Raw genomic sequence first — 14963 nt, 5'->3', positions numbered from 1 at the left:
AGGTTGCACTCCTTGGGGGTGACAGGAAGTAAAAGCAGTAACGTGATATTTGGAGGCTCGTGGATGAGGTTCCTGACATCTAGTGAGGAGACAGTCAATGTGATAGCTATAAAACCTTGTGAATGAACTGGGTCATTTGGGATCTTGTTAGCTGAATTGAAAAGTCGTTGCGATAAGATTAATTGTATGGTGTTGACTAAAATAGGAGATAAAAGACAAGCTCAAACCTTTCTGCAGCAAGGATGTGGTTGACTCAAGTGAAATTAGCAGTCTCTTTTCTGGGTAAGTTATGCGTTTTCTAGAAGTCGCCGCAGTGAGCAGGGTTAGGAGATCACAGCAGCATTTGCACTGTTCAGTTACAGGCTCAGTTTCCTAAAGCTGAGTAGAGTAAATGTCCTTTCTGTCTTGTAGAGTTCATGAAAAGAGGCCAGAAAAATGAGAAAAGATGTGTGAGCAGCAGTGTCAGAACTGTCCCCCTCCTTGCACCTGTGCACAGCTCCTCTGCCAGATTTCACGGCAGTGCTGGTTTAAGAAGTGATCAAACCCTGTTTCTACCTCAAGCTGCTCATGAAGCTCTAAAGGAGTCTGTGTGGGAGGATGAATAAATGTTTGTGTAGCCGTGCAGAGAACCAGGTCAGGGCAGTCCCCTGAATTAAAACTAACCTGTGGAAACAAGGAAGTCCTCATGCAGATGTCTGTCCCAGTTCAGTTTGCTTTGTGGCCATAATGGAAAGGAGAGGAGAACATGGGAATGGAAGAAGTGTTATAGTTATCCACAGCATAGGATGGGCTAAACAGACTGAAATAAACACTAATGTTCGTAGTGTTCTCTAGTTAAGAATTTGCTATCTGGTAACTTATCTCCATCTTCCAGAAAATAATGCTTTAATATGTCTTGCACATATTTTTTTAAAACCTGACTTATTTTTCTTCTATTTTTTTAATTTTGTTCAATTTTATTTTCCTAGATGATGGGTACTGCATCTTAAGCAAGAGCAGAAGACTGAAGCCCATTTTGGGGCAGAATGAGTTTAAAAGATGCGGACAGTGCAGTTTGCCAGACAAAAGCAGCCTATAATCTTCATGTTTACCCCCAGCTCTCAACAGAAAGTGCTCCCTGCTGTAAAGTGACAGCAACTAAGGACACCACATCTTCAGATGTCATCAAGGATGTGATTAATATCTTAAACTTGGACGTCTCAAAAAATTATGTGCTTGTGGAGGTGAAAGAAACAGGTGGTGAAGAATGGGTACTTGATACAAATGATTCTCCTGTTCATAGGGTTTTACTTTGGCCTCGTCGTGCTCAGGATGAGCATCCTCAAAAGGATGGATACTACTTTCTTTTGCAAGAAAGAAACACTGATGGGACCATCAAATATGCCCAGATGCAACTGCTATCCAAGGAGACGGATGCTCGACGATTGGTTGAAAGAGGTTTTCTTCCATGGCAGCAGGAGGACTTTGATGACTTGTGCAATATTCCCAACTTAACAGAGAAAACACTTCTAGAGAATCTCAAATGCCGCTTTCTAAAACACAAAATTTATACTTATGCAGGAAGTATTCTGATTGCAATTAACCCCTTCAAGTTCTTGCCCATTTATAATCCTAAATATGTCAAGTTGTATGAGAATCATCAACTCGGGAAGTTGGAGCCTCATATTTTTGCCATTGCTGATGTGGCTTATCACACAATGCTCAAAAAACATGTTAATCAGTGCATAGTTATATCAGGTGAAAGTGGCTCTGGAAAAACACAAAGCACAAACTTCTTAATTCACTGCCTCACAGCTCTGAGCCAGAAAGGGTACGCAAGTGGTGTGGAGAGAACTATTCTAGGAGCTGGACCAGTTCTGGAGGTAAACTGATACTAAAACTGCTTCTGTCAAAACTGTTTTCTGAAACCTTCAAATAATGGCTGTTGAATGTTACCTTTGAGAGTCACCTACTTGGCCTGGGCTCTAAATATCTCTGGGTTGCATTGGTGTTTGGCCCTGTTGCTAGACTGCTTCTAATTGATTTTCCTTAAAACGTCCTGCTGTGCAGTTGACTTCCTGTTGCTTTTAATTTATATTTGACTTAACTTTCCGCCAGTAAACACTCACATTCCAGAACAGAGGTTACTTGTCTCCCATCCTAGTTTTGATGGCAGCTAAATCAATCTGAAATAGTAAGTAAACCTTTTCACAGAAAGACTGTTCTACAGCTTAGTGTACCTTTGTGTCCTGCAGCATTCTTATGAACTCACTTATTGAGGGAATGATTTCCTTTCTAAAGATGTTTGCTTTGAAAAAAGTAACATTGCTAGCTAGGGAGAAAGTGAGAGTCATTTTTGGCATTTAGTTCCTACAGCGTTTCCAGTAGAAACCAAAACTAAATATATGAGGTGAGGGGTGCACTAGCTGTGCTTTGGGGTAGGGTGAACTTAAACTTGTCCTGTAGACTTTAGTCTCCTTTTAGTTCTCCCATCTGAAAGGAAAAGCTGAAAGCTCTGATTAAAATCTTCAACAGCAAGAAGATCGCACGTGTCTGCTACGGTTTTTAGCTTTTAATGTTTTCAAATGTAACAGCACTTTCTTAAAGGATTTCTTTTTAACTTTTAGATAAAAGCTATGAAGTAATTTTAAATTATCTCTTTATAAATATGATTTGAAGGCTTTTTGGTAGGGAATGAGGCATGTACACCAGGGTTTTTCAGTTGGTTTTTTTGCCTTGCTTTCTGCATCTTGAAAGCAGAAGTAAGGTTGAGGTTTGCTGGCTTCTGGAGTTCAAGTTTGCAGTTCTAAACAGAAAAACAGGAAGGGGTCACTGTGGAAAGCTCTGTTTGATCAGCTGATCTGTCTGCATTTGGTACCGTTAACTGTTTCAGACACCAGTGTGAGGGACAGGACACAGCTGTCTGAAGCTGCATAGCGATGTGAAGTGCTGTGTGGCGTTTTGTCCTTTGAATGAGAAGTGCCTGTATCCTTAGATTCCTAATTAAAACTAATAATTTTGCACAGTCACAGGTAAATATTTTTAAGCCTGGGAATTTTCATGAGAAGATGTCTCTGATTTTTCTACAGTACAGCAAGTACTGCAGCGTCTGCAGTCATCTGCTCAGGATTTAGTCATGCATTTCTTGAGGAAAACACTCTTGCTAGACATATGATGACAATTTGAACTATTAGCTTCAAATTGGCCAGATAGATTCTAACACTGCTGCTGTGGTACATATTGTCTGAAATGTCAGATTGCTGTGAAGCTCTCCGACAGAATTGTCACTCTCATCTTTGGGGGTGTTTGTTAGTCACCAGCTAATCAATGTAAACCTGTTCTTCCAAATACTGCAAAAGGGGAAGGATCTCTGACATAACTGCAGTGCATGTCAAAAATCTGTAGTAGGTTTAGATCCTGGAGAAGTAAATCAAACGATTCTGCTTTTTTTTCTTTTAGAGAAGTAAATCAAACTAAACTGCAGAGCAGGTTTAGCGGATGGTGACGCTTCCAGATTTCTCAGTATAGATGTTCTCATGCAATTCTAGATTATAAGAGGAATTTTAAAAATAAATAAAACTTGAGGCAAATCTTGATTTCAAGGAGGAACAGACAGAAACTTGCTTTGCTTTGGGGAAGTTAAACTGCTGTGAAAACCTTGTATTATACTTGGTCACTTTTAAATCATTTGGGTGACTCATTTGGGTTTTTACTTAGGGGAACTGAACTTGTACAAGGGAAATTTTCCTAAATGGGTGTTTCAGGGGACTTTTTGCATGATCAGTTTTGTAGTGTACCTGAAATATTTCAGTGTTATATTTTGAGTCCTCTTGAAAAGAGTGTCCACATTTATAATGTCCTCTACACTGAAATCTGTCTCCTTAAATTTACTGATGTAAAACCAGTTTGCATTTTGTGTCAGAACTTCCTCTTCTCACTTTTTTTTTCTGACACCTAGGTAAAAAGTGTCTGTTTATGGGTTGACCTTTTCCCAAAGTTCAGGGAGTTAAGGCCAAATTCTGTCATAGGAGAGGTGAGCGATATAACTTAGCTGTAGAGGTGGATTAGAAACTGGATCCTCATTTATTTAATGAACTTGGAAATGTATTTCATACCAAATCCTGCTCCTGTGGGGTTTAACTGATCTCTGTCCAAAGCTGTAATTATTTTGAAGCTAAACTCTGGCTAGTATTCTAGCTCCTTGTGTGTGATGTCTAGACTTTGAAAAATGGAGTTCCAGTTGTACAGTGAAAGGGAGTATGGCCTGGAATGTTGCTTAATATTACCTTCCCAACCTTATGAGAAATTAAATATGTGAAACTGAGACAGGGTAGGTAAACAAGATACAAGCACAATTGCTGCCACATGCAGAAATGGAACGAGAGCTGCTCATGGACTATTCTGATCTTCAGGTGCTTCTTGCTCAACCTGGGCACCACAGTGTGGGACACTGAATCAAACCATTGTTTAGTTTATAGAATCTCAAGCAAGGTAGTTAAACCTTTCCACACGTACTAAGGAAGTTTACATGAGATCTGTATTATAGGGAAAAATGTCAGAAACGGTGTGTTTCAGATTCACAGTGCACAGTCTGAGGTTCTTTTTATGTAAACTATCCATCTCTGAAAATCAAATGTAGCTCTGGTATGAGAGGACCTGACGTGACCTGACAGATGTGAGCTGCTGTTGAATGGTGGGAAGTCAGATTTCCTCCTTCTCCAGGCTTTGTTTGTATTATCAGATTCTTCAAGGTAATTAAATTAGTAAAGCAGCAGAAAATTAAGCGTGGGGATGGGATACTGTGGTGAGAGACATAGTAAGAGGGAGCCAGAGCTTCCTCTTTGGCAGCCAGGCTCCTCTCCTTTGCTGTGTATTGTCAGATTGTAACTGTTAAGTGTCTTGGGTTTAGTTCAGGCGTTATTTTTGTAGTGCAACGAAAATTTGGACAGAGGGAAATACTGTAGTTGTTGTAACTTTTTGATGTATTATTTTGAAAAGCATCATCTACTTCCATTTGGATGTGTTCTTGAAGATTTCTGAATGTCACTGAACCGTTCTTTGGAAGAATTAAGACTCAAAATGAAAAGTCCAAAAAGAAGGATTCGTTAAGTGGTTGGCTAAAGAATACAGTTTTAAACAGAGCAGTCAGTGTTACTGGGGGGATTTTCTAGAGCTCAGCCAGTATACTGAAAAGCTTGTTACATTTTGTGTTCTACCATTCTATGGAAAACAGATTAAATTTTGCTCTCAGCTCTGTTTTCCTTATTACTGTCCCACTGTGCATGTGGCTCTGGTATGAGATAGGCTTCAGCTCTGTGCTGCTTCAGTTCTGCTTTTCGTTTGTATTTGCCATGGAAGTCTGCGTATATATTTAGTGGGTGTAGGCGATTCTATTTAAGGGAAAGTAGTTGTTTTCTGCATGTGTTTGTTTTAAGAATCATAATCGGAGGAGGAATGAGCTTCCTTTTCCCATTCGGTTGGATGTTACTGGGCTGTTCCTGTAGAAATGTGCTGCATGCTTTGCCCTGCTGGACACATCTCTTGGGAAACATCACCTCTTCCTTTATACAGTTGTCTGATGTGGATGGTCCCAGCTTCCCCAGCAGTTCGTACAGCATGCAGGGTTGCAAACTGAACACTGTAACTTCCATGCTGATGAGGGGGTAGTTTGTGGCATAAGACCACTATTGCAAGGCTGAGTTCAACTCTGAAGGAGTCGTTTCCTCTTCCAGGCTGTGCAGTTTGATTCATCCATCTCATTTGCTATGTTAGGGTGGCCTGTGCAGGGGTGGTTCTGCCAGGGGCTAGGGCAGGTTACATAGGAACTGATAGCTTTTTCAGATTTTGGCAATTCTTATGAAAGAATTAAATAAGGTTTTCAGTTCTGTTCCTGAGGTGGAGGAACATGCTTGTGTTTGGGGGTTTCTTTTTATAGCAACAAAAAAGAGAATTCATCTCTTTTCTGAATGCTGAAAAAGCTGTCGTTGCAGGAGTTTAGAATAGCAGGTTGCAGTTCATGCCTCCTGCATTTGGAGGTGAAAGGATGGGCTGGATGACTTCCTGATTCCTGGAATAGTCCATCCCCACTCTGATTCCCGCTGGCCTTGGCCTGCTATTTTCACTCACCTCTTTTTATATAGCTAGCATTTTGTGTTGGCATAGTTTAGTTTTGGTTTTTCATTTTTATCTGTCTCCTCATGGATTCACAAGGGAGAACAGTAAATAGCTTTGGTTATACAAATGATTACTTTAACTAAAATTGTATCTTGTCCATTCCCATCATTTGAATTTGCTTTGTAAAGACATAGGGGCCTCTCTGGAGGCAAACCAGGGGTTGAATTTGAGCTCTGTGCAAAGCACCTGGCTGGAACCATCCCTGAAACATGCTTTCTGTGGGTGGTAGCCAGATAATGAGAGCTTAATTCTTACTTGTAATCTATTTTCTCTCTGACAAGACTCTCAGGTTAAAGATCTCTAACTACCAAATACTGAAATATTTGATGTTAAATTTTTGGGCTTTCCTAATTTTAGTAATGTCCGTTTTTATGTAGCAAACTCAGCAAAGTACGTAGGAGAATATGGAGCAGTGATTGGAGTTTAGGTCTGGAGTTAAAGGTTACAAACAAAAAAAAGGACGTCCTCCACAGAGACTTGGCATGTTCCTTAAAAAGCTGTGAATGTTAAAGGACTCTATGAGAAAACCATTCAGAAGATGAAAACTTTCCTAAAAACTGATAATATTAGGTCAGCTTTTAAGAATTCGCTATATGCTTTGACCACATACCAGACGCATGAGATCATAAGAGCCTTTAGTTTTAAGCTGTATTCGTTGCTTGTGTGAGTAATCACTAAGAGAAGTTTTTCAGAAAGCCACTGGGGTTATGGGATTTCTTAACTCTATCATGCCAAAATATTTAATACTAAAATATATTTCTGTAAACACATTTAATCCATGCGTTGGTTTCTGCAGTATTAGTGGTGACGTGGTGGTTATCCGGTGCTTAAGCTGGAGAACCTTTTCAAAAGATATTCTTGTGAAATAAATTTGCAAATTCACTCCTGCAGCTTGGCAAAGTGAGGGATTTCTTAACAAAGGAGAAGCTGGGTGATGTGCTGAGAGCAGAGCTGAGCCTGGTGGGATGGTGTACAAAGCCAACAGCTTGCTGGGCTGCTGTTACTGGACTTCTACTTTTGGTCTGATGCTGTTCAGTAACTGTAAGGAGCTGACCAGGATTTTGTCCATACATTAATGTGCAGCTTCTGCATCGTGTGCTCTGAAAGGAGGAACAGCAAGAAGTCTGTAAGTAAAGTTGTTGGATAGTATTTGCCAAATCTTACTGATGACTCTGCTCAGTGATTTCTTTGACACATCTGAGTGGGACACTGTTTGCATTACAGCATGTCTAGCATGGTCTGGAAGCATTGCCGCACAGAAATCCTCTCTCTTCAGAGCACACTGACTTCTCTAGCATTACAGCAGAGTCACACTGCACAGGAGTAGCTCGTGTAGCTTATTCTTTTAGGTGTAATAGTTGTCCAAAGAACTGCTAATTCTCTTTGCTTATCAGAAGTTCTTCACTTGTTGTTGGGAGCCTGTGAACAGTAATCAGCAGGCAGTAGAAATACATGTAAGCGATCTTTGGGAGCCTGTTTCAGAAGCAGTGATGCTGTTATCATAGTGCAGTGCAGCTCCAAACTGCTAAGGTAGTTCTTGTGTTCATTTGATCAGGTTTTGAAAGAAAAATAGAGAGAGGGAGAGGATGTGCAAAGAGTTTCAATACACCAATGTGGCTGTCATGAGAGCAGCACTCCCTTGGCAGGTACACCATCACTGGTAGCTGGATGCCAACAGCAGAGCTCTGTTGTGTGCAGTGCTCACATGTCCATCACTCTCCGGATGTGAGTCTGTGCAGGAAGAGGGACATTTTTGTGAAGTCATTCCACTCGTGTTCTATATTAGGAGAAACGGATTTCCTAATGGAGGCTTTCATTACTTGGAGCTTTAAGAGGAAATATCTGTGGAAGGAATGCTGGAAATATTCCACACTGAGTGATGTATTTTTCTACATTTGATCTCCTCTTCATCTTCTGGACTACCTTCTGCATATTAAGAGGGTGACAAGGTTCTGTTAACCTGAAGTCATATAGCTAGGATTTGATGACATTAAGGATATTCCCAGTATTAATTCAGCTGGGATTTTAGATATAGTAGCTCATCGTTGCACTTTGTATGTGTAGCTCATGCAGAGAATAGTTTGTGTTATGTATATGCTAGCAACTATCAGAGGGCTGAAGTATTAAAGATGCGTAGGCACAGTGGTTAGAATTTGTGCCCTGCTTTCCTCATAACTCGTAATGAAGCTGTGTTCTTCAGTGTTACATAGCAGAGGTAATGGGCCCTTGGGTATGGCATGGTTCTGTGAGCCAGTTTGTTTGCCTGTTTTTGAATACACTGCTCTGAACACGAATAGATGAACTTTGTCAGTGGGATGTTCTGTTCTGTTCTCACTAACAGGGAAGTTGTATTCATTGTGGAAATTTTGTGTAGGAGCAGTACATTAGGGAATGAGGTAAAGCTTGTGACTTTTCTATGGAAGAGTGGCAATTGCACTGTGTTCTCTGACCAAATGTCCTAAGTTCGTAACTGTTAGTGATGGAGGTGGATTTGAACTCTGTGATTACCTTTCCTGTACTCTTGAAAGTAACTAACTTTGTTATTCTCCTTTGTCAGATTCTCAAATGATACCTCACAGGGCAAATAATAAATGTGTACAGATCTGTGAGGAGTAGTGAATGCTTCCTTGAGCTCACTTTTTGGTATCCTTATGCTGCCGTTCCCATAACATTTTGTGTATTGCCAGCTAACAGGAGGCTGAACAATGAATTAGGAGTTAGTAATACTGTGTCTTTGCCTATTTCATTTAATTGAAAATTACCTCATTTTGCTTTATTACAGGCATTTGGAAATGCAAAAACAGCACATAACAATAACTCCAGTCGGTTTGGAAAGTTTATTCAAGTCAATTATTTAGAGAATGGCGTTGTCCGAGGGTAAGTACAGTCTGAGATTCATCTGGAATTGATCTGTCTGCTTCTAGGAATCTGTGAAGACTGGTGTATCCAAAACTGACTTGCTTGCCACTGTGGAACAGGTTTTCAGACGCTATTAACCAAACTTACGTGTACTGGTGCAGAGCTCATTGAACTCTTGGCAGCTGCTCTCTGATGTTTATGAAGTCGTCTTTTTTTTTCATTTATTTTTTTATTCCCCCCCTCATTCTTTTTTCCTGTCTTTGGGACTCTTTAGGGCTGTTGTTGAAAAATATCTGCTTGAAAAATCTCGGCTTGTTTCTCAAGAAAAAGATGAAAGGTAAGAGATTAATTCAGTTAGTATGCTCATAATGAGAGTTTAAATGCATTTTAAAACATAGAATAAAAGAAAAATCAATACATTTTCATGACAGAGAAATGTACTTGACTCTCTTTATGTGTAGGAACTACCATGTCTTTTATTATTTGCTACTTGGAGTCAATGAAGAAGAGCGTAAAGAATTTCACCTTAAACAACCTGAAGATTATTCCTACCTCAATCAGGTAATCTCAGCAAGGGTTTACAAATGCATTGATAATTGTTGTCTTATCATGTTGTGCTAAAGATCAAAGAAAGCAGACTATAAGTGTATTCCTGTGATGTTGGGGTGCTTTACGTTTAAGTAAGGGGCTTTTTTCCACAGTGTAACTTGAAAATTGAAGATGGAGAAGATCTCCGGCATGACTTTGAAAGATTAAAACAAGCAATGGAGATGGTTGGCTTTCTTTCAGCAACAAAAAAACAGTAAGTGGAACTTTTCAGCCTTTGTTATTGACATCTTGTTAATGTTTGAATTGTGATCAAATGTGTGTGTTGGGAGCACATACAATTAAATAGGAATCGAGGAGAGCTAAATATTTGTGAGTGCTTTTGGACAAATTCTTGAAAAAGAGTTGGATTTATTAATCTGTTATAATGAACTTTTCACTCATAAGAAAAGTTCTTATAAGGTGAATTTTTCTTCCTTAGGATTTTTTCAGTGCTTTCAGCTATTCTTTATTTGGGCAACGTGACGTACAAGAAGAAAGCTACAGGCCGTGATGAAGGATTGGAAGTAGGACCTCCTGAAGTGCTGGACATTCTTTCCCAGCTTTTGAAAGTAGAGTATTACTTTCCAGCTCTAGTGTTTGGGCAACTGTTTGCTGTGCTTTACCTCAGCATTTTGCTTGGATACACTGTGGCTCAGCATGCTGTGTCTCTGTGTTTTATGATACTTCCATGATGTTCATCTTGTGGGAGGTGGAGAAAGTGGTCAAATTATTGGGATTAGAGATGGAATGTAGCCTGTAGCGTGGAAGTAGAATCTGTTTGACTTGCTAATCAGATCTGAGCAGGAATAAATACACTGGAGATGTGTGTTTTACCACCATAGGGGGGGAAAATCTCAATGAATCCAAGCTGAGAATAATTTAGAGGAATTGAAGAACTTGTAAAGCTGTTGATATTTTCAACATCAACGTGTTGATATAAAGCTTGTATCTGTTTTTAAAGTGCTTGGCTTCTCTGAGGAAATAATCTCCACTGTTGCTATCACTAGCAAGTTGTAGGATGGCAGTAACTTTTGGTCTTGCTTGCTTTGAAGGTCAAACGTGAAATTCTAGTGGAAGTGCTGACAAAAAGAAAAACAGTGACTGCTAATGATAAGCTTATTTTGCCATATAGTCTCAGTGAGGTGAGTAAAAGAATACTAATATAATTATTTTAATTAAATGAAGCTTGGTTCTTCTTGGCTACCAAAAAAAAAAAAACAAACCTTAGTGTGGTATACGTTTATGTTTAGTGAGGGTTGTTAGGAACGTGAGTAATTAGCATTAAAGGAAGATTTTTTGTTTATCTGTCTCTGGTAGGATTGTAACCTCTGAGTAAAACAGGTCTGAAATTGAAACACTTTTTTGAAAACAAAATGATGAACTTTGTTTCGTCTTCAGGCCATAACAGCTCGTGATTCAATGGCAAAGTCCTTGTACAGTGCTCTGTTTGACTGGATTGTTCTGCGAATTAATCATGCACTCCTTAATAAGAAGGACATGGAGGAATCTGTTACAGTAAGTTTCTCGCAAAAGCAGTAGACAGCTGTGTATTTAGAGTGATCAGAGAATACTACAGATGACATGTTCAGATATCTGGGATAAACCTACAGTCTTCTACAGTCCCCGGGAATTTTCTTTGTAAGGTTTAATTTTCTGTTTTCGCCATAGACATAGCTGCTAAATAATCAAAATCTCTTAACAATTATTCAGAAGTTATCGGTGTACACTTGCATCTTTTGTGTTGCTTTGCTGTTGTGGGTTCAGCACTCTGATAGATTGCTTAACTAGATTTCCACTTGTTCTTCCTTTAGTGTTTGTCCATTGGTGTACTTGATATTTTTGGGTTTGAAGACTTTGAAACTAACAGTTTTGAGCAGTTCTGCATAAATTATGCGAATGAGCAGCTTCAGTATTACTTTAATCAGCATATTTTCAAATTGGAACAGGTAAGAAACCCAATTACAAACAAGTTGTTGTTTCAGTAACTTTTTCTTACAGAGGGCTTTGAGTGCTGAAAGAGCTTTCAGATTGCATTTCTAGACTGAGAGCTGGTGGCTTTTTTTGCTTTAGCTTTGCACTTTTTCTGGTTTGTGCCAAATCATAACTCTGGTTGCTCTGCTGGAAGAACGAAGTGATTCTGTAATATGTGGTATTTTTTCAACAATATGTAGATAACTTCAAACAAGCATTTTAAGGAAAAGAAAATTACCAAACATACAGACTTCATATGTAAGTGTAGCGTTGAGATCTCAGTTTTATATCTTATGACAGAAGTCTCTATGTAGGCCAACTAGAGTAAATAGTTGCATTGTTTTCTTTTTCTAATACTGTTTCTCCAAATGAGTTCAGTTCTTGAATGCCCCATTTCCTGTATCTCTTACAGCACAAGGGCCCTTGGGAGGGGGTGGGCAGAGGGGTCTCTATATCTTTTAAGAAAGGCTTTATTGTTTATGGCAAGTTGAATTTCAGTTCTGCAATGTGACATACACACTGAGCAGTCTGTCTGAATTAGTTTTAATTCTACCTACTTAAAAATAATCTATTTATATCATGCTCAAAGAGCAGCAAGAGGGTTGCTCTTTGTCTTTTGTTAAATGTAGAACTAATTTCAGTCAATTTTCTGTTGGTTATCTTCTTTGCATTAGTAGCTTGTTCAGCTCACTTCCTCAGTCTTTTACAGCAGTAAGAAAAGCTGATATTTTGGTTCCCTATTTCGATGGGAATTTTGTTCTGTAAAGCATTTGATTTATTGTTGTTTCCACAGAAGTGCTTCATATTTTCTTGTAAAAGCAATGAGAGCAATAGGGAGGTTCTGCTCTTGATATTGTGTGAGGTGTCACTGCCTGTTTTGTAGCCTGCATGATTTCATGTGACAATGCTATTTTGAAGTTCTAGATCATCATCATGTTAAATACTTGTCACTTTTTATAATGCAAAAACTATGGGGAAAAAAAGACGTCTTAAATTCCTCCGATGTGTCTATCCAGGGTTTTAAATGTAATGCTGTGGTTGTCATGTCTCACTCCAACTTTGTGGACTTTTGACTCCTGGAAAGGCATAATGGGACAAGGAACATTCTTATACTGTTTTGGTTTTTAAATACCCGCTGCTGAGTGGTTTCCCTAGGTAGACCCTTCATCTGAACAAATATGCCTGCTGTTCTGTTCTTAAATTTTTCCTTATTCTGTTTCTGCTGCCTGAACTGATGAAGTCAACTTGCCATAGCTGTTCGAGAATGTCTTTTAAGCACTTAGGTGATGGTAAATTAAAGGTACACTGTACTGATAAGGGAATTTTCTTGAGCTACACAGGAGGAGTATAAGAGCGAAGGGATCACTTGGCACGATATTGACTATACTGATAATGTGGCCTGCATTCACTTAATCAGCAAGAAGCCCACTGGTCTTTTCTATCTTCTGGATGAAGAAAGCAAGTAAGCAACAAATGTCTTCTGGAAAATAAAAAAATGTGGAATGGAACAGAAATATAACGCTTGAAAGCAAACAGGGAAACAAACACCTGAACGATGTGGGAAGCAAAGTGTCATGACTATGACCTACAGTTATTTGTTTCTGATGAGTCTAATATTCTAGTAATATAAATTGATGATAAAAATTAAACCTTGGCTTAAACAGATTTGGAAACTTTCACTTTTATGTTTTATGATGGAATTATGGTTACAGTCAAGTGCATCTCTGTGAGCCATTGGAACAGTAAGAGACAAATGTGGTGAATAATTATCGTGGTACCAACTAAACTTTAGTGGTAAAGTGGGTGGAAGCATTGCTGGGCACTTTAAACCTCAGAATATTCAGGTTACACGTGGAGCTGTTTGTTTGGATTTTTTGCCGTCCAAAGCTGAAGATTCAAACCAAATGTGTAAGTAACAACTAAAATTTAGTCATCTTAATAAAATGCTTTCCACAAGATCAATAAATGCTCTGCAGATTGTTGTCTTGTGCTTCAGCATACATAGCTGTATTTGAAAAAAAGCAGCTGACCCTTTCTGTCTTGTTTCCTAGTTTTCCACGTGCCACCAACCAAACTCTACTAGCAAAATTCAAACAGCAGCATGAGGATAACAAGTTTTTTGTTGCAACCCCAGTAATGGAACCTGCTTTTATTATTCGACATTTTGCTGGAAAAGTTAAATACCAGATAAAAGTAGGTGACATGCTTGATGGCCACAGTAATAATAATAAAAATACTGAAAACAAACCCTACGTTCCTGACAGTTTTGTCAGGATGTAGGAAGTTTGCAGGGAATGGGTTGAATTGAATATTTCATTGGATGTATTTTAGATTTTCTTAGACTTGAAGGTAACACTCACTACAGTTACGGTTATTTTGAATGCTTACTCTGAATAGTGATGAATATCTTGGGTCAAAAAACGTGCTGGGTGGTGTCTGCATGCCTGCTTTCCGAAGAGCTTGAGGTTCAGTGTTCCTGTTCTGCAGGATTTCAGAGAGAAAAACATGGATTACATGAGGCCAGACATTGTTGCTTTGCTACGAAGCAGTGACAGTGCCTATGTTCGGGAGCTGATAGGAATGGATCCCGTCGCTGTGTTCCGCTGGGCTGTTCTGCGTGCGGCTGTTCAGGCCATGGCTGTCTTTGCAGAAGCTGGACGCCAGAGAGCTCAGAAGATTGCAGGTATGATATGAAAAAACTTTCTGGAAATGCTTTCAAATACTCTTAAACTGATAATGCTTGTTGGCAGAACTGATTACTGCAAAACCTTTCAAATGCAATCTTGATTTAGTACCAGAGACAAAACTAACTAGTGAAAATGACTTAATTTGTACACACCAGGGGGATTGTCACTTTTTATCTGAGAGCATTCAACTTCCCATCAAATTACAGCATTGTTGCCAGCAGTCTGGGCCAAGTTTGAAATGCTATTATAAAAGGTTGGGAAGATAATACAAGTTCTAGTATGCGTGATTTTCTTATCGCTGTTTTTGATCTTCAATGATCTTCTCAGATTTCCTTAAAGTTTCAAATGAGTATTCAAGATGAAACTTTGAAGATTAATTTTGAACAGCTTTTCTGAGCAGCTGCAGTTTATTTGGTAGCAATTGGGAATTTGAGAAACTGTGGTCTAGCTTGAAATCCAGGTCCTTGGATAGATACGTTGCTTGTTACTGTTGGTGGGGTTTTTTGTCTGTTATGCTTTGCCAAAATTCAATCCCTTGATTATTTCTTACCAGGCGTGGTGTGCCAAGGCCCCAGAGTTCCCCTTGGAGAGCTCCAGAGATCGAATACACCAGTAGAAAAAGTTTACCGGTGAGAAACACACATCCTGTATCAGGATAATGATCTGAATTGCTGAATCACAGTTTCACATATCAAACAGCAACTA

The 14963-nt window shown here is 39.1% G+C and overlaps 1 protein-coding gene across 10 annotated transcripts in view; it reads left to right on the top strand.

The window, feature by feature from the left end:
- MYO9B (myosin IXB) overlaps positions 1 to 14963 on the top strand; it is a 40709-nt gene that overhangs the window by 8404 nt on the left and 17342 nt on the right. For all 10 annotated transcript variants that reach the window (XM_031604007.2, XM_090125935.1, XM_031604012.2 and 7 more), the window contains exons 2-14: positions 969 to 1862; positions 8936 to 9030; positions 9287 to 9349; positions 9474 to 9573; positions 9714 to 9814; positions 10040 to 10169; positions 10653 to 10742; positions 10999 to 11115; positions 11412 to 11546; positions 12912 to 13033; positions 13623 to 13764; positions 14059 to 14254; positions 14812 to 14887. In XM_031604007.2, the coding sequence (XP_031459867.2) occupies positions 1026 to 1862; positions 8936 to 9030; positions 9287 to 9349; positions 9474 to 9573; positions 9714 to 9814; positions 10040 to 10169; positions 10653 to 10742; positions 10999 to 11115; positions 11412 to 11546; positions 12912 to 13033; positions 13623 to 13764; positions 14059 to 14254; positions 14812 to 14887 (2204 nt within the window). In that variant the 5' untranslated portion in view covers positions 969 to 1025. The remainder of the gene's footprint in view (positions 1 to 968; positions 1863 to 8935; positions 9031 to 9286; positions 9350 to 9473; positions 9574 to 9713; positions 9815 to 10039; positions 10170 to 10652; positions 10743 to 10998; positions 11116 to 11411; positions 11547 to 12911; positions 13034 to 13622; positions 13765 to 14058; positions 14255 to 14811; positions 14888 to 14963) is intronic.

The sequence above is a fragment of the Phasianus colchicus genome, chromosome 28 (assembly GCF_987193195.1).
Source record: "Phasianus colchicus chromosome 28, bPhaCol1.hap1.1, whole genome shotgun sequence".
Taxonomy (NCBI): domain Eukaryota; kingdom Metazoa; phylum Chordata; class Aves; order Galliformes; family Phasianidae; genus Phasianus; species Phasianus colchicus.
This window is presented reverse-complemented; position numbering and strand designations above follow the sequence as displayed.